General features: G+C 39.6%; 3 protein-coding genes across 10 annotated transcripts in view; 2 read left to right on the forward strand and 1 right to left on the reverse strand.

The window, feature by feature from the left end:
- Window positions 1-354: 354 nt before the first annotated feature.
- FAM216A (family with sequence similarity 216 member A) lies at window positions 355-11848 on the forward strand. The gene is made up of 7 exons (XM_010599872.3): window positions 355-613; window positions 2967-3007; window positions 6757-6878; window positions 8047-8176; window positions 8256-8439; window positions 8996-9078; window positions 10700-11848. The coding sequence occupies exons 1-7, from the start codon at window positions 522-524 to the stop codon at window positions 10816-10818; spliced, it is 771 nt and encodes a 256-aa protein (XP_010598174.1). The 5' UTR covers window positions 355-521; the 3' UTR covers window positions 10819-11848.
- A 103-nt stretch (window positions 11849-11951) lies between these two features.
- On the reverse strand, window positions 11952-19742 carry VPS29 (VPS29 retromer complex component). 2 transcript variants are annotated; one of them, XM_010599874.3, is made up of 5 exons: window positions 19669-19686; window positions 17485-17496; window positions 15024-15215; window positions 13000-13235; window positions 11952-12446 (listed from the first exon to the last, which is right to left on the reverse strand). In XM_010599874.3, exons 1-5 carry the CDS (start codon window positions 19669-19671, stop codon window positions 12329-12331), a joined length of 561 nt encoding a protein of 186 aa, XP_010598176.1. In that variant the 5' UTR covers window positions 19672-19686; the 3' UTR covers window positions 11952-12328. The 2 variants fall into 2 exon arrangements, with proteins under 2 accessions (XP_010598176.1, XP_003420352.1); XM_003420304.3 differs by lacking the exon at window positions 17485-17496 and having other exon boundaries at window positions 19669-19742.
- The window catches only part of RAD9B (RAD9 checkpoint clamp component B), a 28124-nt gene continuing 18728 nt past the window's right edge, over window positions 16991-26386 (forward strand). For 2 of the 7 annotated variants that reach the window (XM_064272192.1, XM_010599875.3), the window contains exons 1-2: window positions 19843-20008; window positions 22178-22248. In XM_064272192.1, coding sequence (XP_064128262.1) covers window positions 19873-20008; window positions 22178-22248 — 207 coding nt within the window. In that variant the 5' untranslated portion in view covers window positions 19843-19872. Of the gene's footprint in view, window positions 19806-19842; window positions 20009-22177; window positions 22249-26386 lie in introns of those variants that run through there. The other 5 variants (XM_023539288.2, XM_023539289.2, XM_064272186.1 and 2 more) reach the window with 5 other exon arrangements.

Genomic DNA, 26386 nt, shown 5'->3' on the forward strand with positions numbered 1-26386 from the left:
CTGGTGTTTGCGCGTGCGCAGAAGCAGTTGCGAAAGTCGACGGTTGAGTACCGGCGAAGCCTGGTTGCCTAGGTGATAACGGATAACGGATAACGCTCAGCATCCTTGCGCCGGATGCTTTGGCTCTTGGTTTACGAACGAATGTTTGGTCTAGATGGCGACACCCAAGATTTGCAAATTTGCTTAGGGTCTGGAATATCGAGGTGGAAGGCACCTCTTGTTTTAAGAAGAATGTATAGTTCCTTCCCGTGACGCATCCCCTGCACAGAAAAACGCAAACGTGCCAAGGCGCGATCAACTGCGAACCCTCGGCCCCTCCCCCAACGTAGCTCTGGGATCGCGATCAGCCCGCCCCGCTCTCCCGAAGCTCTTCGGGCAGTGTCCGGACCGCGTCGGAGGGGGCGAGACTCCGGCGTCCGCCTCTTCACCCCAATATCTCCCGGCCTGACTCACGAGTGCTGAGGCGAGGGAGGGGACGGCTGCTCCCGCACACGGCTCGCGCTCAGGGCACCGGAGACAAGATGCCAGGCCCGGGGCCAGTGTCCAACTGGACCGAGTGCAACTCTTCCGCAGAGCCTCCCGCAGCGGCCTGGACCGAGGGTGGCGGCGGCGGGTGAGGCTGCGGGGACCTTGGGGTTTGGAGGGCACCGCGAACAGCCCCGGGCTGTGGCGTTCCCGGATGGAGGAGGGGTGGGAGCGAGCTGCTCCGCGAATGGACTGGTCCCCAGTGCACTGGAGTGAGAGAAGGGGAACGTTTGTTGGGGTCGGGATGGGAACATGGAGGCTGACTGGTTCACCGTGTAGGGGAAGGGCTTCTGAGGGAAGCCTCTGGGGAGGGTTTGCTGCAATGACTGAAGGCGGCGACTCCGACAGTCGCCCACGTGCACCTTTCCGCCCCGAGGGGGCGCTGAGAAACCTTCTGGATAAGTTGCCCTCAGGCTGGGCCGCAGTAGGTCGCTCTATTTAAAGATTAGGGCAGCATAGGGAGAAAAAGTGCCCGGCCCCACATTCCGAGGGCTTCCGAGTCAATAAACCAGAGCCTTGTGTGTGTGAAACCGGAGTTCATAATCGCCAGGGAGACAGATGACTATTAATATTAGAGGCACCTTGATCTTGACATTTTCTTTACAATGAAGTGCCTTTCTTCGTTAACCCATTTCATTTTGGGCATGTTTTTACTGTTTCCTGGATGGTGAAGACAGCTGCTTAAGTCACTGCTGGAGGCCTCTGCTTTTATGCCTCCTTATCCCTTCCCACCATTATTCCCGTAAAAGCCAGAGCCTTTGGCTTTTCGCTGCCCAATTCAGCCCATGGTCATGGCTGCGGCTGCAACCATTTTTTTTTTTTTTTTTTTTTAATATGTGGTGATTGAAGACTTCTTAAAGTTGGGACGGGTCGTGTGTTTCTTTCCGGTTCTTCACAGTGCTTGAGAAATTGCTGAATTCTAAATATATCAGGAAATCAATAAACCCTTGGTCATTGAGTAAATGAGAGGAAGAGAGAAGGAAGGGTGTTTTGACTTAATCTGAGAAAAGAAAAAAAGAACTTGTACAGAATTAGAGACATTCTGGACCTATTTATCAATTCCAGCATACCTCAATTACATATAACGAAGAATAGAATAGTCTTTTATTTATTGTGCTTTAAGTGAAAGTTTACAAATCAAGTCAGTCTCTCATACAAAAACTATACACACCTTGCTATGTAACCCTCGCTGCTCTCCCGCAATGTGACAGCCCACTCCTCCTGTCCACCCTGTATTCCCAGCGTCCATTCAATCAGCTCGTCTCCCTCTGCCTTCTCATCTTGCCTCCAGACAGGAGCTGCCCACATAGAAGTTCACTCCTCGTCAGTATCATTTTCTGTCTTATAGTCCAGTCCAATCCCTGTCTGAAGAGTTGGCCTTGGGAATGGTTCCAGTCCTTGGGCTAACAGAAGGTCCGGGGGCCACCACCTCTGGGGTCTCTCCAGTCTCAGACCATTAAGTCTCGTCTTTTTATGAGAATTTGACGTCTGCATCCTACTGCTCTCCTGCTCCCTCAGAGACCCTTGGTTGTATTCCGTCAGGGCAGTCATCGGTTTTAGCTGGGTACCATCTAGTTCTTCTGGTATCAGGCTGATGTAGCCTCTGGTTTATGTGGCCCTTTCTGTCTCTTGGGCTAACAGTTACCTAGTGTCTTTGGTGTTCTTCATTCTCCTTTGCTCCAGGTAGGTTGAGACCAATTGATGCATCTTAGAAGGCCGCTTGCTAGTGTTTGAGTGTTTTTACTTACCAAAGTGGGATGCAGAACACTTTCCTAATACATTTTGTTATGCCGGCTGACCTAGACGTCCCCTAATACATTTTGTTATGCCGGCTGACCTAGACGTCCCCTGAAACCATGGTCCCCAGACCCCCTGCTACTCTGGTCTGGAGGCGTTTGGTTATATTCAGGAAACTTCTTTGCTTTTGGTTTAGTCCAGTTGTGCTGATCTCCCCTGTACTGTGTTGTCTTTCCCTTCACCTAAAATAGTTCTTGTCTACTATCTAATTAGTGAATACCCCTCTCCCTCCCTCCCCACCCTCGTAACCATCAAAGAATATTTTCTTTTGTGTTTTTTCATAGGATAGTCTTTTCAATATCCAGATTACTTAAAACAGAGCAAGAAAATGCCTCGTGATTAGCACAGGAGCCCATACTACTTCACTGAGCTCACTGTAGGAAGTGGGAGGCTGTAAGAGTAAAACCAAAGTAAATCGTTTCTAGTATGGTAAAAGTCGCAGATAACTCACTTTCAAAAAGCCTGGCGCTAGCAGAATTTAACAAGAATTACAAGAAAACTTTTACAAGACATTATGTCTGCTGGAAACATGGAAAGTAAAAGCTATATGGAATACTGCCCCTTTTTCATTTTAAATACCTCTTTATTGCCTATAAAGCTGTCTATCATATATCATTTACACCCCCCCCCTTTTTTTTAAACAGATCAGCAGGACATTCTTATTACCAGAATTCCAAAGGTACTGGTGAGTATTGCATATAAAGCCAATAATACCTATAAATAACCTGGTTCAGAGAAGCCAATATGCCTGTAACTACTTACACAATAGAATTTTAAAAATAGGCTTCATTAGCATAGTTGGTGAACTAAGTTTTTAAGATTTTCAAGGAACAATCCAGCAGGTTCTTTCTCTCCTGTCAATATCACATCAAGCATTTTTAAAAAGGTATTTCAAAATCAGCAATGAATTGAATTAGCTACTTTTATAACTGATGTTGGTTGAAAAGCACAGCACATAGCTTGGGGTTTAAACACAGATTAAAGGAAAAATTCTAAATATAACAGCTTTAAAGAATAAAAAATATTTCCCAATGCAGATATTTTCCTCTCACTTGAAGTAAATGATAGTGCTTTCAAAGTATTTACTCCTTCTCTGCTTGGAGTAAACAGAGTAAGACAGGCCCCCAAAGACCTCTTAGTAATTGCTTTTTTGTGGGTGGGGGGGAGAAGGGAGATGGAATTTACTGATCTCAGAATATATATTTTTTAAAAAGCACAGTAGTTGTAGTTTTTAAATGTCTCATTTCAATCCAACTATATATAAACTTGGACTCACATTTGCCTTTCCTTGGAAAATTTACAGTCCTTAGAGTCCTTATAGAAAAAAATATGTGCATGCATATTGTATGCTACGTGTGTGTATGTGATTAGATAAAGTGTATTCATTTTAAATGTGTTTAATTTTGGTCTCATTAATTTAGATTCCTACCTAATCAAAATTTTTACGGAATTAAGAGTTAAATGTAAAAAAGAAACAAAACACAAAATTAATTGTTTCTCATCCCAGACGTGGAGGAAAATGATTTCTCTAAAGAAGAAATTTTAACAATTATCAGTAAATGGAGTAAATCGATTCAATTATATGAAAGCAAAATTTCTAAACATCAAAATAAAAGTTTGTATACTGTAGGACCCTACTCACATTAAAAACATACATATATGCCTAGAAAAATCTCTGAAAGGTAACATTTCAAAAAGTTTTAAATGGTTACTAATGGATAGTGGGATAGTGTTTTTACTTTCTTTTATTATACACTGTACTTCGCAAATCTACAATAAAAGTTATTAGTTATAATCAGGGGAAAAAGGCTAGTACTTAACAAATGACTTATTGTTTTCCTTTGCATTTGGAATTAAGGCCTCGCCCTATTTAATATAAACATTACAGTCAACTCTTAGAGGGGAAGCTGGGTATTATTTTGAATCCGATTTAACACAACTAAAATTTGACAGCCATCAAGACAATGAGCAAAACCCATTTTTCAACTAGGTTTAGTAAGACTTTATAATCGCTCTAACAATAAACTAAAATCAAAACAAAAACCACTGTCGTAGTTTCCGACTCATAGTGACCCTATGGGACAGAGTAGAACTGCCCAATATGGTTTCCAAGGAGCCGTAGGTGGATTCGAACTGCCTATCTTTTGGTTAGCAGCCGTAGATAGCTCTTAAGCACTGTGCTACCAAGACTCCATAAAAATAAACTACTTTCCTATAATAACATAAGACAGTTCATCAAAAATAGCAACTTAATTTTAAAAATTTTGACTTACAGATTTACAGAAAAGTTGTGAGAATAGTACAGAGAATTCCAGGATCCCTTCACTCAGATTCCCGCAAATGTTAACTATATTCGCTTTTTGTCTCTGTGTGTATGTGTCTGTCTACATACCCATACACATCGATAGCCACTAGTCTAAATACCTAGTATTTATATTAAAATTCATGAGGTCACACTGACTGCTGCAACTCCAAGCCAAAAACCAGAGTTTATTCTGTGCTTTCCCCTTTCCATATTAATAGGTAACTCCTTTCTCCAACAGTGTGAAACCTGGCTCCCACCAACCACAACATATTTACTCATTTGCTCAGTTCTGAAATGTATAATAAATAGCTTCAGAATTGTTAACCCATGCCTTTGCAAAAAAAAAAAAAATGTCTAGTAATTCAAGTTCAATATTTGCTTAGAGTTCCTTTTGAGGGCATAAAGTTCAAGGGATGTATTCAAAAGTTACTTGGTTTAGTTAATTTATTTTTGTTTTCTGTAAACAACTGCTATCAGTCCTTTGACAAATTATATTTGAGTCTAGGCTAGAATATGCATCTCAGCAATATGGCCTAGCAGGGACACAAGAGAGAGATTTCTAGATAGTTAGCCCACGATTATGGTTTGCAAAAGGATTTTTTAAAAACAAACTTTTAAAAATGTTATACTGGTATTCACTCTGTTATTACAGATTTGAAATGATGTGTCAAAGGTCATAATAACACAATTTCTAGGTAATTTTCCATTGTTAGCAAGCAAACTAGTTAGACCTCCAGCATGCAAACATAGCTCTTACTTATCTGCACTAACCATACAGTTTGCCAAAATTTGAAGAAATAATTACAATTTAAAATGCAAATCTACAGTGGCTTTTGTTATACTCTGTCCTACAGGGTCGCTATCAGTCGGAATCGACGCGACGGCACTGGGTTTTGGGTTTTTGTTATTAATTAATAAAACAAAACTGTGCTTATTTAATTCACTTTGTTAGCTACAAGCTTTTAACTTAAAATCTGTTCTGCCAGTTTTATTTCCAATAGTCAAACACTAGAAAAACCCAAATGTCCATGAACAGGTGGACAAAAAGTTAAACTGAGGTACACATACAATGGAATACTACCTAGCATTAGAAACAAATGAACTATTATTGTATGTAACATGAATGAGTCTCAAAATAATTATGCTGACAGAAGCCAGACAAAAAAAGTACACACTGTATGATCCACTTATATAAAACCCAAGAAAATGCCTCTATAGCAGCAGAAAGTTCATCAGTGGTTGCGTGGATAGAGGGGTATTTACAAAGAGGCATTTTCTCACTAAATTTTGCTAGATGTTCATCTTGCCCAAAGTGAAGTTTTTACCCTAGATTAAGTGACTATTCTCAATATGCCTCAAACTGGAAACTAGTTTCTCTTCTTCTGGAAATAGAGTTCAACTTTTCTTTTTATTAAAAGGCCATTCTTTTATTCTGCCCACAGTATTAAAAACAATGATATAACTGAAACTATGTAAAAATAACTTTTAATAAGCTTATGTGTCATTAAAGGGATAAAATTTGTGTTATTCTATATTGAGACCAATACAAGGAAATCCACCTAAAATTAAGTCTTTCAGGTGTGCTACATCTAAGATAAATGTCTGTGAGGTATGGTATAGTGGCATGGTATACCCTGACTGGTATCTAATATTAATGCTTTCACACCCTAGCAAATAGAATTTTAAAACTACAGACCAAAATCAAATGGATGATAAAATAATATTGTTGTATATCTTTAAAGCACAAATCCTGCATACACATTGCTCTTTAGCGTACTTCTGACATAGGATAAACTAAAAAACTGTTACTGTCAACAGTTTGCATCTCAGCTGAGTTCGAAATAATGTAGTCCACATATAATTTAACAAAAGGAATCAGCTTTGCCACCTTTGAATCACTTTGAATAAAAATTATTTTAATACTGCATAGGAAGTGTTTGTGAGTATCTTAGTTTGTGTGCTCTAAAAACAAGTGATATAAGTAGCTTTAAATTTAACAATCTGATGCAAAATACTCGTAATACTCCTCCAGAATAATTGCTGGTACATGTAAATATATAGATCTTTTAAACAGTCTGTGGAACTGATCTTTGCTTATGAAATTCACATGATAACGTCCTTGCCTGCAGATAGAATCAAAGATGGACAAAGAGTGGACTCACACACAGCCAAACTGCAGGAGTTATGGAAAACTCCTCCAATTCAGACAATTCACATTCCAAAATCAATGAAGGATGCATCCTTTCTAAAGGTATGCTAACACAAAAAGTGGTATTTTATTTAAAAACCAGTACTCTTTGTTTTCAGAGCTGAACATTTTATTGAAAATGATCTACTTAAAGGGTAAGGCACTGCGGATAACAAGGTATTCCCAGCGTATTGTCTAGGATTCTAAGTATCTATTGGGTAAACTCATGAGTGATTGTAAGGATTTTAACATTATAGAGTCCTTATCATAAGGATTCTTTCAGGGCTTTATGAGACTTGAGAACTAAAGTACCTTTATTCTGGAAGCTTAATGCCCCACGCGCAAAGATGTTTAAAGAAAGTACCATCCTAGAGATGGAAACCCAACCTCACAAAGATTTCAGTCAAGGACTGAAAAATTAGTAGATTAACGAAAAAAGGGCAATAAGCAAGCATTTTACTACTGTTAACCTGCACTACTCATTAAAAATCATAGTTGCCAGAAGTATCATCTCTAACTCAATGTGAATTGGTTACTAAAGATCTGTGCAAACTGGTAAATTTTTCAGATTAACATTTTGAATCTTCTCTGGGTCTATTACCCATTTAATTCAGTAAATTCTATGTGTGTGCAGATGTGCATATACACATATATACACACAGAGTGGAGTCTTGCATCTTAAGTAAACATTAACTTCTAAAATCAGCAAGTAAAGTGAAAGTCTCAGTCAGAATTATCTGTGTCGGAGACCCCCATGCCGCTCTGTGGCATGCCCCGCATAGCCAGTTGCTCTTTTGCTGCTGGAAAGATTTTTAGTTGAGATGAAGCAGAGTAATTGGGTTGCTTTTAAGTACCATGTTATACCTTAAAAAATAAAAAAATCTTAAATACTAGCACCATTTGAGAAGGCAAATGCTCACACTGAGAGGCCTGTGGGAGCTAATACGGAACAGTGGATTCACACCCTCCTTGTTTCTCTAGGGCAGTGGTTCTCAAACCTCAGAGCACATGGGAACCACTTGAGTGGAAAGGCAAGCACAAGCACTTGCATTGTTGAAACAGCCATTTCTCTTCCTCTCTTTTTGGCCAAGTTAACATAGTTGAATCTGTGTTAAAGTTAAACGTACATATGGTGCAACTCCACTGAATACATTCATTCTTTCAGATAACGAATGTTGCCAACCTCTGTTCAAAATGCCGACCAAATCCCCTCATTTATTCCGTGTTTCAGCATCCGGACCTCACCACAGGCCAAAAGCGCTATCTGTGCACCATTGCTAAGATCTGTAACGCCAACTACCTGAGAGCACTAATGAAGAGACAGTACATGCACGTGATTCAGCGCAGCTCCCAGAAGCCAGGCAGGTGCACCTCCCATGAGTTTCTCAGGAGGTCTCCCAAGAGAGGGGAGGTCCTTCTAACAGATGATTTGTATGACAGGCGTCCTCACTCATCACAGGAGTCGCCTTAGCTCACGTTACTCCCAGAAACAGCATTACCCCTGCACCACTTGGCGACACCAGCTGGAGAGAGAGGACTCAGGGCCTTCCAACATCACCGCTGCCTGCACCCCTGAAATGATCGTGCCGCATTCCCTTTGGCGACCAGTGAGAAACAAAGAAGGGTCTGTTTCTTATTGTTTAAAAGGGGGAAAAGGTCCTATTTTATTTGAAGGATAGCTGAATATTAAAGGTTGTGTTCCCTAATATGTTCACTTTGTTAAAATTAGAATGGGTTTCAAAAAGCAGGAAAGGATGTAATTTTATTCTTTACTGAGCTGACTGGGATCTGCCACTTTACTTTTCAAAGTATTTTGTGGAATTGTAAATATTTCTTGATCAGCTAGAGAGATGGAAAACTTCCCTTTTCAATATGATTCCTACTCAAATTTTGAATAATACAAACACTTCCAAAAGGAGAAAGCACATGGTTACTTCTGCACAGAGGAATATGATAAAACAAAACAGGAAACAGGGGAAAGAGATTAAGAAGAGTATTCAGTCTGCACTATAATAGCTTTGCATTTCAGGGTGAATAAGTAACAGGAGAATTTGGGGCCTGAAATGATCTCTTTGGTGATGCTGGCAGCTTAATTAGAAGAACTCTGACATTGTTTCCCACATGAGTTAGGCAGCTATTTACTTTGTTGACTCCAGTTAAGATAGTGTCCTTTCTTATAGGTTAAAAACTGGATATGCACCTAAAACAAGATGTAAGTCGCTGAAGATTTTTAGAAGACCAAGCAGACTGTTCATGCAACCAGGTAAATGTGAAATTCAAAAAATATCCATCTATAAAGACTTTATGCTTAAAATATACTAAACAAATATAGTTTAATTTCTACTACCAAACCGAAAAACCAAACCTGTGGCTGTCCAGTCAATTCCAAGTCATGGCGACCCCATGTGGGTCAGAGTAGAATTGTACTCCGTGGGGTTTTCAAGGTTGTGATCTTACCGAAGTAGATCATCAGGCCTTTCTTCTGGGATGCTGCTGGGTGGATCAAACTGCCAACCTTTCAGTTAATAATAGCCAAGTGCGAGCTGTTTATGTACCACCCAGGGACCTAAGTAAATTAAAATTAAACATGAAATACAGGTTTTGCTTTCATTAAAAATAACACACTGCTCAGAAGAGTGAAATTCAAGGCATTTCTACTTCTAAAGATATTTACATATTAAGGTGGTTGTTAGTTGCAATTGATTCCAACTCGCGTATGTGCAGAGTAGAACTGCTCGATAGGGTTTTCAAGGCTGTGACCTTTTGGAAGCAGATCCCCAGGCCTTCCTTTCAATCCGTAGTCCAGTGTTTATGCCATTTACATCACCCAGGGACTCCTAATATCAGGGTTAGAGACTTAATAAAGAATGACTTTAAGCTTAGCACTTGTTTGGTAGTCAACAAACCAGTCAGTGAAGGTGAGCCAAGCAGGTGATATTATCAAAATTTACAGATGCAACTCAAACAAATTCAAACTTGGGTAGGATCAGTGTAAAGGATCCTTCTACCACAAGTATACCCACTGACCACAAGTATAGAATACTGTAAAAGGAAAAAGACAAGAGGAAGAGAGACTGAATGTTCAGAAGTCTTCCTCAGAATTGATAAAGTAGAACGGATTAAATGAAAGTTAAGTAATTTCCTAAAGTTACTACCTTAGTGTATAGGGAAGTCAGGAGGCCTTCTGAATTGAAATCTCAGTGCTGTGTGACACCACCACTCAGCTCTGCTGTAAATACCACTGTGCCTATCCAATGAGGGAAGGGACAGAGGAGAAGGTAAGGCTAGTTCCAAAAAGAACAGTTTAGGGGAAACCCCAGGTAGGAGAAAAGTTCCTGTGGTCTCAAATACACGAGGAGGAACTAAAGGGAAATGAAGAGATACTTAAGATAGGCAACTGACCACCTTAACTCCCTCCTAACCATAAGATTTTGGCTGAATCTATTGAAGGTTATTGGAGCCCTGGTGGAGCAGCTGCTAAGTGCTCGGCTGCTAACCAGAGTTCAGCAGTTTGAATCTACCCACCAGTCCTTGGAAACCCTATGGGACAGTTCTACTCTGTCATGTAGGGTCACTATGAATCTGAATCGACTCAATGGCAACGAGTTTGTTTTTTTTAATTATGAAAATCAATTATAAAATAAGATTTCGTAACAGAACTTCTGTACAACAACTTCACTAGAATACAGTACTGTGTACCTTATTTTAAAAAGATTTGGGGTGGGGAGATGATTAAAATTTTTGCAAACTGAAAGTAATCTGTTTTTGCTAAAGGCTTAAGAAGCTAAGTCATTCTGAAGGTTATAATTACATGCAAATCTGAATTTTCAGGATGAAATAGAACTTTATTTTCAAAACAATATGAACTCTTATTTTTCCTTCAGTTTCTACAAAAGATTCTGAATCATACATGAATGAAGAAAAAAAGGAAGAAGACTTACTAAATAAGTGTATGCAATCAATGTCAATTGAAGAACAGGGAGAACATCTGATGGTGACCTGACATTCCTGCATATTGATTTGAAACATCAGTTTACATGCAGATAATGTGCCAAAGGTCGGGGAAAGGGTTGTGAAGTGTGTCCTCTCTCTCTGTTTGGGATAGTATTAAGTCATTAAGTAGTTCTGGTTTGTTCAGAAACTTTTACAGCAATGTAATTGGTTTGATGTAGTTCACTGTGCCAATGTATTTGTGTAATAAAATCTACATGTAATACATGCTTGTATTTCTAACTAGATACTATTAAAATTTTTCTTGCCACTAAACTTGAATTATTTTTCTTTAAGCCTACCATGTATTGTCCGCGGTGCCTGTGTTCAAGTAACCCTTATTTTACTTAATAATGGCCCCAAAGCGCAAGAGCAGTGATGCTGGTAGTTCGGATATGCCAAAGAGAAGCCTTCCATTATATTATTAGTTACTGCTATCTTTTATTGTGCCTAATTTATACATTGAACTATATATACTAAACTATACATATATATAAAAATATATATAAACCAGAGTATATAAAGAGTTCAGTATTATCTGAGGTTTCAGGCGTCTACTGGGGGTCTTGGAAAGTATCCCCTGTGGATTAAGAGGGAGTACTATATTCTGTATTTTTTTGATTGGTCTGAGGAAAATTCTACATCCTGATACAAAACAGCATTCAACAGAGATTAACACCCTGGCTTGCAAAGTAGGCACTCAATACATATTTGTTGCTTGAATACAATTTTAAAATGGAAATACCAATTTGTCCTATTTTATGAAAATTGCTACACAAACACCTGGCCTCTCAAGCTAGATTAAGTTGGGAGTAGTTCCACTGATGAGAAAATTCTATCATATATTCACTCGTGCTGCTCTGCTAAAGCGTTTTAAAAAATACCTTGTTAAACCTTGAAAAATTAAAAGCTACCGCTTAAACAATCACTGCAGATTTCATGTGCAAATAAGTATATTATGTACAAAACAAATATTTAGAAAATAAAATCTGAATTCAACATTATGACACAAAATGTTTTAAGAGATAAGAGAGCTCTGAAATTTCTTCTCATCTACCTCATCACTTTGATACTTACGTACACAGTTTCATTTGGTCTCTCATTTTTTATGGTTTTTTAAATTAAAAACAAGTTATGAAGAAAGTATAAATGGAAGATAAAAGTTTATTTCTGAATGGAGAAAAGTGTATACAAGAAAGTCTAGATTCTGTCTCCTCATGCACTACTTTCATAATAAAGTTTCAAGTATCAAGTTTGAAGATATTTACCAGGATAAACTTTCTTTGACAGCTGATCATTTACTATGTGGTGGACATTTTTTCACAGACATCATATACTGTGAACTAAATATATTCTTAAAGCTTATAAGAAGCTTACAGCAATTATGTATTAACAGAGAAGATATTATATTTTACTGCAAAATATTATAAAAGTGATACAATTTTGTGGCTTTAAATGTTTAATTACTTGATTTAAACAGGGGAATGGAAAACAAAACAAAAATCATCAAGACAGGCCTGGCTTTAAGACTTTTTGTATTCGATTCGTTCTACTTTCACATCATCTCCGATTAGCTGGTACACGTAAGTGACAACTGTAGAAGCCTGGATATCCATCAACACAAATGAAGGAATAATGTTTCTGGAAGAAAAAATAATAATGTCACTGTTGTGTACAGTCACCGACTTACGATGAACCACACTCAAGACAGTCTTTTTTTTTTTTTTGTAGATCTTACCATTAGTAAAATGTACTACACACAATTTATTTCACAGTATATAATTTGCTAATGTTATCATTCTCATGCCAACTCCCAAAGACAAAAAAAAGATCAGATTTGTAAAGACACTGATAATAAAAGGCAATAACAATGAAAACTAAATAAATAAATGAGGTATTCGACTTACATCAGAACTGACTTACGATGGAGTCGTAGGGAATGGGACCCTGTCATTAAGTTCGGGACTACCCGTATTGAAGAGCAGCAGCACTCTAAATTTCCATTTAAAGTAATAATTTGGATTCAAGGAGAAACTAGTTGTTACTCACATATTAAAAGAACAATCACCAAAAGAAGATTGCCGAAAAGGCTCGGCATCATTAAACCAGTTGCATTTCTCTTTTACGAAATGTCACATATGCAATTACTAACTTTACTAAAACCCTACAAATTTCTAAATTGTATACTACTCACGTTTCCAAGGCATTATATGCTCCAGTGGCAGAACCTGGGTTAATATAGAATTTATTTTCATGCTCAAATGCTTCAAATTTGTGCGTGTGTCCCGAGATAAGAATGTCCACATCAAACTGCCTCTGCAACAGGGCTAAGCTGGCCATATCTCCCCATGGAATAACTTGATGTCCATGGATCAAACCAATTTTGAACTGTCCAACAGTCACAACTTTCTGTTCTGGGTAATTCAGATTCTAAAGTAAGAGACATAAGGAAATACATATTTTAGAGATGTCAATGTTCAAAATATCAGCCCACTGAAGTGTTCAGTCTTACGGGGGCCTTTTGACACAGTACCATACAATCAACATACTTGCTGAGTATTTTACTCTCAGTCTTTAAGGCTGCGGCTATGCTTACTTCAGGGGAACAGGCACTTATTATGCAATCCCTTTATCTTAGTTTACTTCTATAGAACATCGGTTCTTTTGAGCATGCTGTAGAGAATAATTATTCCCCAAAGTCTGTGATTTTCTTCTACCTAAGAATTCTAGACATATGACCTGTCAGCTAGAGTGTGTATGAATTGTATCCCAGGCTTTACTAGTTACATAGCTTAGAGTAACGACAGCTAACACACAGTAAGTACTTAACTATGAGTCAGGCACTAATCTAAGGGTTTTATAAATACCAACCTATTTAATGCAAACAACGATAAGAGATGAGTTCTATTATGATCCTCATTTTACAGATAAGGAAACTGAGGCACAGGGAGGTTAAAATAACTTGCCCAAGGTCACACAGCTTGTGTGTGGAACTAAGTGGTGGTTCCACTTGATTCAAACCTTGGTAGTATGGCTCTGGGGTCTGTGAATTCAGCATACAGAAGCAGAAAAATAATAAAAAAATAAAATACTCTTGCTAATGAAACTGTCTTTAACATAGCACAGAGACCCTAACATGTTTTTGTTTTCCTTAACCCTAATGTTTCTAACAAGTCTACATTCTAATTACTGACAAGAAGCTTGCCCCTTTCCCTTCTCATTCTGTCTTTCACCTTCGTGCCATCCCTATCGAAACTATTTTTTAAATACACTAAAAAAATAGAAGACGCTATGCTCATTCATGTCTTTAGCACCAACCAGGCTAAATAAGTCATAAAAAAGCATACATTTCCAGAAATTTAAAATACGTTTTGCATACTGCAATCAGGTTTACCATGCTAAATTAAACAATGCTGGCACTGGTAGGAATCTTAAAAGTCATCTAGTCCAATCATATTTTACATACAAGGCAACTAGCGTTCAGAAAGAGGAAGTCTTTTGTCTAAAATCTCATTATTAGCTAATGGGCTAACCTGATGTTTTCTTTAAAGTCAGGTTTCTTGAGGTATAATTTACAGTCAAATCATCCTTTTTAGTATGCAATTCAGTGACTCCTGACAAATGTACACAATCATATACGTACCACCACAATTAAGGTATAGAACAGTTCTATCACCTCCCAAAACTCCCTCGTGCCCTTTTAATGCCAACCTCCGAGATAGGGAGCCAGGGGAGGATTCTCAGTGGAGTCATGATATGATCTCACTTCATTTAAAAAGGATCACCCTGGGTGCTATTTGGACAACAAACTATGGAGGGTGGAAGGATAGAATCAGGAAGTTGCAATACTGGAAAGCGATGATGGTAGCTTGGGACAGGGTAGTAGAGGCGGTAATAGTGAAAAGTTCATTAACGAAAATTTTATAAACTAAATGATGGCACTATAAAAACATAGTAATAGAGCCACTTTCACTCAGTATCAATTTATGTATTTAGAACAAGTATTTAATGTTTATCGGGTAGTCCAAATTAGTGATCTTCCAACAGTAAGGGAGGGGCATGTGTTGCTCAAAAAAGCATGTTCAAAAATACAATTTTATATTTGGAGGAAAAAAAAAAACTTAATTGAGAAACCCTGGTCTAAAGAATAAAGCTTATATACACATACATACATATATATATATAAATCAGGAAGGGGAAATATTTGGGCTACATCACCTCATCGAAGTCTCCTCTCACAATATGAACATCGCCAGCCAGAGTCTTGAGATAATCATAGCTCTCTTTGGTGCAAAGGTTCCCAGTGCAGAGAATGTGCTGAATCTTTCCTGGCACCAGCAGTTTTTTGAATTTAGCCGGCAAACTGTTGCAGCGGTGTGGGATGTGCAGATCTCCTAATACCAACACCAACTTTGAAGTGTCAAGTGAGACAACGTATGATGTTAAACACGATGTCAAAATAAGATACAGACTATATCAACCTAGTTGCATGTCTATATTGTCTTCCCATCACTCCCCTTTTACATTAAACTCATCAGAGATTCCAGAACCCAACAGAGCAGAAGTTATTCAGACAGTTCCTATTGTGACCATTTAAACAAGCACACAGAGAGTAACATACTCTGTTCTAAAGCAATCTTATTTTGCTCAAACAGCTGTACATGCACAATACAGGTCATCCCTCTATTTAGCAAGAATAAAATCAAACATTCTAAAGGGATTCATTTAAAAAAAGATTCATTTGGAGACCTATAAATTATGGTGAATAAAAAAATTATAAAATAAAAAATATACTACTGGGCCCTATGGAATCTGATATGTTTTAAGACTGATACGGCAATCCTTATTTCTGCAGTTGTAATGTAAAACCTCATATATAACTTCAGGAACAGTAATAAAGGGAACTGTTAAAAAATATAACAATAGAGAAAGAAAGCTGATTCGATAATCTATGCTTACTAAGACTGACACTCTTGGTAGGAATGGTAGCCAAAAATTACAATATTTGTTAATTAGAACTATTAACCATACATTACAGAGGCATGAAAACAGCTGAAGTTCCGGAGTTTCAATGGGGCAAACGTGCTTCTGATTTGTAATCTTTGATCTTTTCTTCCTTCATTATTAAAAATCCTCACTTCCTGCCCTATTGTCTGGATTAAATTGCCTATGTACCCTCAGTACAGTTCCCAAATTTAACAAACAACATTTTCCCAATCTTCATGTGCATTAGAACACTTCAAAAAAGGGGATCAGCTAAATAAGTGAATTTAGCAGGTAGATGGTTCAGAGTTGCAACATTGTCTCAGATGACAAAAATAAATTTTGCTCTTAAATATAAAAAACTCAATCCTGTAAAATTTTAATTTTCAAGATTTGACATATTTAACTTAGCCATTTAACAGAATATTGTCAAAAAGGTTATTTTTAAATGGTATCTGTCTTCCAAAGGACAAGAGAATTTCTTCACACTGGTTAGTTTCAGCCCCACGATTCCACGATAGGATATTTTCTCAAACAGATACCCTATCAATAAACGCACGTGCCTAACTGCTTTTGCAAAAGGCATGACTATTCCTTAATATGATCAGAGGAAACAGTAAATGTTTAAAATACGATAAAACAGAAAATAATTTTGCTACAAAGACTCTGTATATAGAAATTAATAAAAAAAATAAAAAGTGTAAAATTAAAATGATTAAGTAAAACAAGCTCGATTCATTTTGCAACAAAAATCAAAATGAGTACAGAAGACAGAAATGTTACGAGGACCGAGTAACTGAAGTCACATGGGGTTACAATGTTAGCACGTTTTAAGGGAAAATGTTAAATATATTTCTTCTTTATAAAGAATGCTAGTTTCAGCTGGTATTTGTTCAATGTTTCAGTCCAGATCGTAGTAGGCCTGACAATCTGTACAACTAAAAACTACCATGACGCTTCCACCCTCATTGGTAATCAACACAAAAGTACCTGGAGACAGAACAATCTTCATCTTTAAAGGGGGGGTCCCTTCAGAAATGGATTGAAGTACATAGTTAATGTGCGAAGCTGGCATTTGTAAAAAAAACATAAAAAATAGATTTCTATATTTAAAAAAAAAAAAAGAGAATCCAAATTCATAAAAGGAGATATGTGCATAACAAATTGAAAATATTTGGGACTAATACTCAACAAGCTGTTTCAATCTGAATCTGCTAAAAATAACACTAGTAAGACATGGTACCTCACAAGGACTGATGACCTAAATTCTAGAAAGTATTGTGGGATACCCTCATGTGTACCAAAACGCTTAAGTCTGAAGGTATAACTGTATGAATGGCCACACAACTGATACCAAATTAGTAAGCAGCCTTACTAAAGCAGAACGCTGGTTTCCAGCAGGGAGCCAAGTTTTAGGGGAAATAGTGTTGCATAACAAATGTCCTTTGAGGAGTGTCCTTGTCCAAATTTCATAGTCTTTTGACAGGTCAGGTTAGAAACAGATTATGTTTTTTTTTAAAAAACAGCAATAGATCCCAGAAATGGCAGTCTTGTTAAATTCGAATAAGGAACCAACCCAACCAAAGCATGGGAATTTGGTTCCAATTTCCCATTTGACAGACCTTAAAAGGGTGAGAAACCCAGTAATCAGCCACCCAACAACCACTGTTAGTAGGAGCTAAGAGAAGAAACTTACTCTGTGCCCAGCCTTAGTGGAATGAAGAAGTTGATTGCAGACAAGGGGATGAAAAAAAAAAAAAAGGGTGAAACATGACCAATGTTAAAAGAAAGCAACTAAAAGAAACAAACCAAAAAAATTAAAAAAAGAACCCATATCCAAATGAAAATGTAACAATTGTTAATGATTTTTTAGTGTTATGAAAGAAAATGTTAAAAATCAGCTTGCTCAAATACCAAAAGAACTATTTGCTGTATTTTTAAACAAGACACACAGGCACTTACTAAAATTCTGCCTTGCCGATTTGTTCTATTTTCCATAATTCTGTTCTCTACCTTAACTCCCATCCCTTTTGCTCCCTGTTCTATCTGGGATTTTATAGAACAACGAAGCTTATATGAAGGCTGGCATTTTCTGGATTCTTAGGGTTTAATTACTCCTCAGATATATGGCTTTAGTTCTCCTATGTTCAAAATTATAGCAGTTGGAAAATTATACTGTAGCTAGGTCATTATTTCTTTTTTTGTAAAGGATCTAACAGCACAGTAAGTACATGATAAGTAATAAAATTGCCAACTAAAGATGAGAAAGATAAAAAAAACAAACACCCCTTTACCAGCTAGAATTGGACCTTCCCCACATGTGAATTTGCGGCCCACAGACTGCGGACACTAAATACTAAGTGTTGAATTTCTCTAGTCTCCTTTGCCAAATAATGCTTCTAAACATAATCAGCTAACAATGAATTTTGCATGATTCTTTCACACACAAAGTGATGTACCACTCTGGCTAACCTAAAAAAGTACGTTTACCTCTCAAAACAGCTTCAGAAACATGATTCATATGTCCGGCAATTACTTCCCTTCCCGTGGATAACTGTTTCAAAATTACACAGAAATTTGACAATGGATTTGCTGTCCCTATAAATGGGAAATTATCGCACAAAACAGGTATTTCAAATCTGTATAAATTCCAAACGCCTCTATCCCTTCTTTCTTGGCTCCAGAGTGACAGCAGGACAAGGTTAACAACTGGAGTCTTTAGAAGTCAAAGGTGAATTTAAAGCCTTTTATAAAGAAGTGAAAAAAACCACAGATCATACATCTTTGGCTATCTCCTCTATACGCCAATTCTTGAAAAGGCAATGTTTGTCCCAGAATCGTGATAATCTTAAAAATGCAACGGATGTCTATCAGAGAGAAAAGTCCTTTTACATGTAACCTCATCAACACAAATACCAGGATAATCAGAGCTCCTTTTGAAACAGTTCTTAAATTTTTAGGAGATCAAGGGCAGCCTGAAAATCTGATGGCAGCTATGGGCCCTCTCCCGTAGCAGATCCCCAGTTTTTATGTGGGAAGGTCTGGAGCGGTAATAAATCTGTTGAGAGGGCTGGGGTAATGGGAGGAGCCTGGAGGAACCCAATGAATGGGTAAGGTAAAGGCCCCCTAACTAGCCCTTAGCACCAACACTGGCCCTCTCCCCGTCACAAAGTACATACTCACAAAAACTTCCAAACAATTTCAGGGAGTTCACAAATGATTAAAGAATCCTACTCTATGGGTTGCAGTACCCTGAGACAAGGACTTCCAGCAATTTTAAGTACCAAATACAGCCCCCTGAGGGCCCAGTGCACATTTCAATGACAGCTGCACGTTATCTGAGGGGCGAAGGGGTTATTTTTTACCCCCCTCCCTTTTTTTCTCCCTAGATGGCAGACCTACACGCACAGGGAATTTTGTTCTCTACTTCCCGTTTTACGTGCGAGAGGTCTATTTCACAACTTGGGGGTGGGAACCAGCACACCCCACCAGCGGGAGGTGCTTTTTGCCAGGAAAGAGCAGGGAAACGTCTGGAAACCGAGGGGGACCGTGCCCCTTTCTCGGGGACGCTCGAGGCACAGGCCCAGGGCCTTCCCGGCTGCGGGTGCGGGGTCTCCTGACATATCATGCAGCTGAGAGGCGCCCTTTCCCCTCGGACGTCCTCTGGCCCCGAGGGCTAGGGTGCCGGGTCAGTGCCGGCCGCACCGAGAGGTGGCCGCTCCCTTTCCTCCTTCGCCCTCCCCCCGGGCCAGGGCACAGGCCGCGCCCGCCGAGACGTCCGGGACCGCCCAAGCCCTGGCCCAGAGACTCCCCGCGGCCCCTAATGGCGCAGCTCCTCGACCGAGAGCCAGGCCTCGGTGGCTGCCGCCGCCGTCCTCACCATCCTGTCACCGGGCTTCGCTCAGTCACAACAACCGCCGCCACCCTCTTCCTCAGGCTCGTCGGCTCCCCGCCCACCCTGCCCACAGCCAATGGGAAACGAGTCGACTGGAGACGGCCCTACGGAGGTCCATACAGGTCTTTCCAAGCCGTAAAGCGAAGCTGCCCTGTGGGAATTAGAAGGGGAGGGTGGGGAGGAAGAGGGATGAGATCGCGAAGCTTCGAAAAGCGCGGGCAACATCCGGGCACCTGGGGCGTCGAGCTGAGGCGCTCCCTACGCCCTGGCTTTTTAGGGCCTGCAGCCATGCTGAAGTGCGGAATGAACGGTAGTCAAGTGAAAGGTGGAGTGGCCTTTCTTGCCTTCCTACATAGAGGGGGAAAGCGTAAGGTTCATGAGTACATCTCCATCATCTTGTTTTTTCTTCCTCTTCTTGGAAAGCGGCTCAGGACGCCAGGCCTGGGCACGGCCAAACCCTACAGCTCCCCGAACCCTGTTAGCTTCTGAGGGGCGGATGAAGGCCCATTTGTTTTTATTAATGCAAAATATTTAGCAGTGGGGTATCCATGAGGAAATGAAATTGCACCATCAGAACACAAATCGGGGGTGCAGGCTTCAAAGTCGGGATGAGGAAGAGTTGGGAGGAAAAATAGTGTCTTGAACAGTAAAAATATTTTAATGCTGTGAGTGCAACATAGACCTGGTTTTGATTTCACATTCTACTGTTTTCATAGGGAGTGGGGGAGGGCCGGATCCCGTTGGGTATCATTTCTGCATCTGTAAAATAGGAATAATAGCACCTTTGTCAAAGGACTGAGATGGAAGTGCATGTAAAGAACTCAGTAATAAACGGGAAGGCACAGGAGCTATTATAAATGGCACTTTAAAAATCTAAGTTATTCAAGAAATCTCTTTAGAAGGACAATGGCTTACTACAGATTGTAATCTGAACATGGTCATGGAAAGGCATCTGTTGTGGCTGACTGTGCCGGGTGTTGAGGACAAGTATGCAATAATAGTATTATGGTATTATGAACAGGCACGACCCCCTTGTTGAGCACTAGGAATTTCTCTTCTGCAGTGTACACCTCAGTTGTCAATAAGTAACTATTTGTATGATTGTTTAGTTTTTGTTATTCCCTCCAGAACTGTTAAGTATTGTGACAGCAGAGACTGTACCTGCTTTCAGTACTGTATCCCCAGTGTTTTGCTTGTCCTTGGAACACAGTAGCTACTCAGCAGATATTCATTGAATGAATGAAAGGTCTGTATTAGGCAGCTCCAGGGAAAAGTGGTGAATGTGAAGTGGTAAAAAGGGACAAATGCCCTTATCTTTTTTTTAGGGAGTGTATATTTCTCATCCAAGAGCCCTGGTGGCGCAGTAGTTAATTGCTTGGCTGCAAACCGAAAGGTTGGTGGTTTGAACCTACCAGCTGCTCTGTGGGAGAAAGTTGTGGCAGTCTGCTTCCATAAAGATTACAGCCTTGGAAACCCCATAGGGCAGTTCTACTCTGTCCTTTAGGGTTGCTATGAGTCGGAATTGACTGACTTTTTGGTTTTTTTTAATCCTGTCTTTCTCAGTGTGCAGTCTTGTAGTTCTTAAGTATTGTAATCTTGATTTTATGTTCTGGGATTCTTTTTCTTTTTTTCTGTTTTTCTATGGTGCAAACAGTTAACATGCTCAGCTGCTAACCAAATGGTTGACATTGGGAGTCTACCCAGAGGCACCTTGGAAGAAAGGCCTGGCGATCTACTACCTAAAAATCAGCCATCGAAAACCCTAGTGGGGGGGACCCTGTGGAGCACAGTTCTCCTCCGACACACATGGGCTTGCCATGAGTCAGAATCAACTTGACGACAACTTTTTTTAAATTACTTTTCTGTGGATTGATACGGCCATCTATTTTTACTGCTGCAGGGTGTACCGTATCTGTTTGCCACAGTTTTTTCTTATTCATAATAAATAAGAACATTAGCAGTGCCCTACCAGGTCAGCCTTAGCCTCTCTTTCTGTTAGGGTACCTAAGCGTGTTTGGTGGGAAAGCCTGGTGTCTTCCAGGCTATCCTCAGACATCAAAGATGCGTCTTATAGATCCCTAATTTCCCTCATAACTTGTTTTGACTTTGCCATCTGTGAAGTTAGTAAAACCCTTTAACTCATTCCCTCTGTGCTCTGTTTTCACACTTTATGTTTTGCAAATACATTTAAACCAAGTTTAAAAATACACATTTGTATTGAAAGTATGTCCATGTAGCATTGGGAACACACAGAAATGAAGAAATTTGTTGCATTTTATCATTTCATGAACTCATTTTGCAAATTTATTGAGTTCTTATTTATGTCTGGCATTTTGCCAAGGGTATTATATTGTGTTTCTTAAAAGCCATGTAACGTTAGCTTATACAATACTTTGAGTTTATCTTGAGTTCTCTGAAAGCTACGGTAGTCTTATGATTTGTTTTTTTTGTTAGCGAGAAAGAAATGTGAAAGCATCTTTCTTTTTCTCCATAGTATTTGGGAAAGCAGTCCAAGCTTTATCACGAATTAGCGACGAGATGTGGCTAGACCCGTCTGAAAAAGGCGTAAGTTAAGAAAATTAACTAATAAAAAAATTTTTAAAATAGATCATCTATTAAGGCAAAAGAAGGTGTCTAAACGTCCCTGTCCACGTTGAATGTTAACCAGGAAATCCAGATGTTGGCATCATCCCTTTCCCTGTTCTTCTTTATTTTATATATTTGAGTACATTTGGAACACAGTGAAATTCATGCAGATAAACATAATTTATTTAAACCAGAAGTTACAAATTGGTTATCTTCCAGTGGCCAAAAAAGCTGGACATGGCCTGCAGAAGTGTTTCCTGGGGCCTGCACCGTGTTTTTTAGAGATCCTACATAATTCCCAGTGCTTAAACTTTCGATGAGTCCATACACAAACCTGAATTTCCTGCTTTTCTTGAAAAATTAGAAGACCTGAAAATTTGGGGCCTGGATTCCCAAGTGGAAGCATTTGGCTGAAGTTGAGTAATGGTTTCTCCAGACAAGGTGGGAGATGGTCAGTTTGCTGCAGTCTTTTTCTCCATTTATAGTGCCTTCTGCCGCTTCATGCATTTTTGTTAACTACCTGACCCCTGTAGGCACTTAGAGTTTTACAATGTACACACACAAGATTTAGATTTAATATATATACGTAATTTAGTATAGATATATGCACCTATGTTTATATACGTATGCGAGTTCAGTACACACGGTATACTAGAGTCCATAGTTAACATCCCATGGTCTTTTTTTTTTAATTGTACTTTAGATGAAGGTTTACAGAACAAACTAGCTTCTCATTAAACAATTAGTACACATATTGTTTTGTGACGTTGGTTGCGAACCCCACGACATGTCAATACTGTCCCTTCTCGACCTTGGATTCCCAATTACCAGCTTTCCTGTCCCCTCCTGCCTTCTTGTCCTTGCTTCTGGGCTGGTGTGCCCCTTTAGTCTCATTTTGTTTTATGCGCTTGTCTAATCTTTGGTTGAAGGGTGTACCTCAGGAGTGACTTCAGTACTGAGCTAAAAGGGTATCCGGGGGCCATGCTTTCAGGGGTTCTCCAGTCTCTGTCAGGCCAGTAAGTCTGGTCTTTTTTTGTGAGTTAGAATTTTGTTTTACATTTTTCTCCAGCTCTGTCTGGGACCCTCTATTGTGATCACTATCAGAGCAGTCAGTGGTAGCTGGGCACCATCTAGTTGTACTGGACTCAGTCTGGTGGAGAGAGGCTGTGGTAATTGTGGTCCATTAGTCCTTTGGACTAATCTTTGCCTTGTGTGTTAGATTTTCTTCATTCTCCCTGGCTCCTGATGGGGTGAGAACAGTGGACTAACTTAGAAGGCCACTCACAAGCTTTTAAGACCCCGGACACTACTCACCAAAGTAGAATGTAGAACTTTTTTTATAAACTGTTATGCCAGTTGAGCTAGATGTTCCACTGTGACCATGGTCCCCACAGCCCTCAGCCCAGCAATTTGGTGCCTCAGGGAATTTGGATTTGTGTATGGAGCTTCCACGACCTTCCTTGCCTTGTTCAAGTTGTATTGGCTTCCCCAGTATTAGGTACTATTTAGTTTTTTTCTATCCCCACTCCTCTCCTCCCCTCCCTCGTAAACATCAAAGATTGTTTCTTTTTTTTTTAACTTTAATTGAGCTTCAAGTGAACAATTACAAATCAAGTCAGACTGTCACATATAAGTTTATATACACCTTACTCCATACCCCCGCTTGCTCTCCCCCTAACGAGTCAGCCCTTCCAGTCTCTTCTTTCATGACAATTTTGCGAGCTTCCAACTCCTTCTATCCTCCCATCCCCCCTCCAGACAGGAGATGCCAACACAGTGTCAAGTGTCCACCCGATACAAATAGCTCACTCTTCATCAGCATCTCTCTCCTACCCACTGTCCAGTCCCTTCCATGTCTGATGAGTTGGCTTCGGGAATGCTTCCTGTCCTGGGCCAACAGAAGGTTTGAGGACCATGACCGCCAGGATTCCTCTAGTCTCAGTCAGACCATTAAGTATGGTATTTTTGTGAGAATTTGGGGTCTGCATTCCACTGATCTCCTGCTCCCTCTGGGGTTCTCTGTTGTGCTGCCTGTCAGGGCAGTCATCGGTTGTGGCCGGGCACCATCTAGTTCTTCTGGTCTCAGGATGATGTAAGTCTCTGGTTCATGTGGCCCTTTCTGTCTCTTGGGCTCATAGTTATCGTGTGACCTTGGTGTTCTTCATTCTCCTTTGATCCAGGTGGGGTGAGACCAGTTGATGCATCTTAGATGGCCGCTTGTTAGCATTTAAGACCCCAGACGCCACATTTCAAAGCGGGATGCAGAATGTTTTCATAATAGAATTATTTTGCCAATTGACTTAGAAGTCCCCTTAAACCATGGTCCCCAACCCCGCCCCTGCTCCGCTGACCTTTGAAGCATTCATTTTATCCCGGAAACTTCTTTGCTTTTGGTCCAGTCCAGTTGAGCTGACCTTCCATGTATTGAGTATTGTCCTTCCCTTCACCTAAAGTAGTTCTTATCTACTAACTAATCAGTAAAAAACCCTCTCCCACCCTCCCTCCCCTCCTCACCTCGTAACCACAGAAGTATGTGTTCTTCTCAGTTTATACTGTTTCCCAAGAAAAGATTGTTACTTTTTGCGTGCACATCTTTACATGAGTTTTTATAGTAGCGGTCTCATACAACATTTGTCCTTTTGTGACTGACTTATTTCTTTTTTTTTATTTCACTTAGCATAATCCCCTCCAGATTCATCCATGTTGTGAGATGCTTCACAGGTTCATTATTCTTTATTGTTGCGTAGTACTCCATTGTGTGTATGTACCATAGTTTATCCATTCATCTCCATCTTTTTGCTATTGTGAACAGTGCTGCAGTGAACATGGGTGTACATATGTCTGTTAGTGTGACATCTCTCATTTCTCTAGGATATATTCCTAGGAGCAGGATTGCTGGATGGTCTTCGTATCTTTAGCTTTCTAAGGAAGCGTTGTATCATTTTCCAAAATGGTTGTACCATTTTACATTCCCACCAGCAGTGCATAAGAGTCCCAATCTCCCCACAGCCTCTCCAACATTTGTTATTTTCTGTTTTTTTTTTTTTATTTGTGCCAGTAATGCCTGGGTGAGATGGTATCTTATTGTGGTTTCAATTTGTATTTCTCTAATGGCTAATAATGGACATTTCCTCATGTGTCTGTTAGCCGCTTGAATGCCGTCTTTGGTGAAGTGTCTGTTCATTTCCTTTGTCCATTTTTTAATGGGATTATTTGTGTTTTTATTGTAGAGGTATTGGATTTTCCTGTAGATTTTAGAGATTAGACCTTTGTCAGATTTGTCATCGCCAAAATTTTTTTCCCAGTCTGTAGGTTCTCTTTTTACTCTCTGGGTAAAGTCTTTTGATGAGCATAATAAGTATTTAATTTTCAGAAGATCCTAGTTATCTAGCTTATCTTCTGGAGTTTGTCTGTTGTTAGTTATGGTTTGTATTGTGTTAATGCTGTTTATCAGGGCCTCTAGCATTGATCCTATTTTTTCTTCTGTGATCTTTATAGTTTTTGGTTTTGTATTTAGGTCTTTGGTCCATTTTGAATTAGTTTTTGTGTATGGTGTGAGGTATGGGTCCTGTTTAATTTTTTTGCAGATGGACACCCAGTTTTGCCAGCACCGTTTGTTAAAAAGACTGTCTCTTCCCCATTTGATAGACTTTGGGCCCTTGTTGAACATCAGGTGACCATAGGTGGAGTAGATGGATTCACATCTGGGTTCTCAATTCTGTTCCATTGGTCAGTATATCTGTTGTTGTACCAGTACCAGGCTGTTTTGACTACAATAACCGTATAGTAGGTCCCGTGGCATTATTTGAACACACTTAACTGTAAAAAAAAAAAATTTTTTTTTTTTTTTTTTTTAACTGTGATGAGGTGCCTTGGTGGCACAGTGGTTAAAACTTATGGTTGTTAACCAAAACGTCAGCAGTTTGAATCCACCAGCCGCTCCTTGGAAACCCTATAGGGCAGTTCTACTCTGCCCTGTAGGGTTGCCATGAGTCATAATTGACTCCGCAGCAATGGGTTTGTTTTTGGTTTTAACTGTGAAGAAGGAGCCCTGGTGGTATAGTATTTAAGCACTTGGCTGCTAACCGCGAAGTCTGCGGTTTGAACCCACCAGCAG

Source organism: Loxodonta africana, chromosome 19 (genome assembly GCF_030014295.1).
Source record: "Loxodonta africana isolate mLoxAfr1 chromosome 19, mLoxAfr1.hap2, whole genome shotgun sequence".
NCBI classification, from domain to species: Eukaryota; Metazoa; Chordata; class Mammalia; order Proboscidea; family Elephantidae; genus Loxodonta; species Loxodonta africana.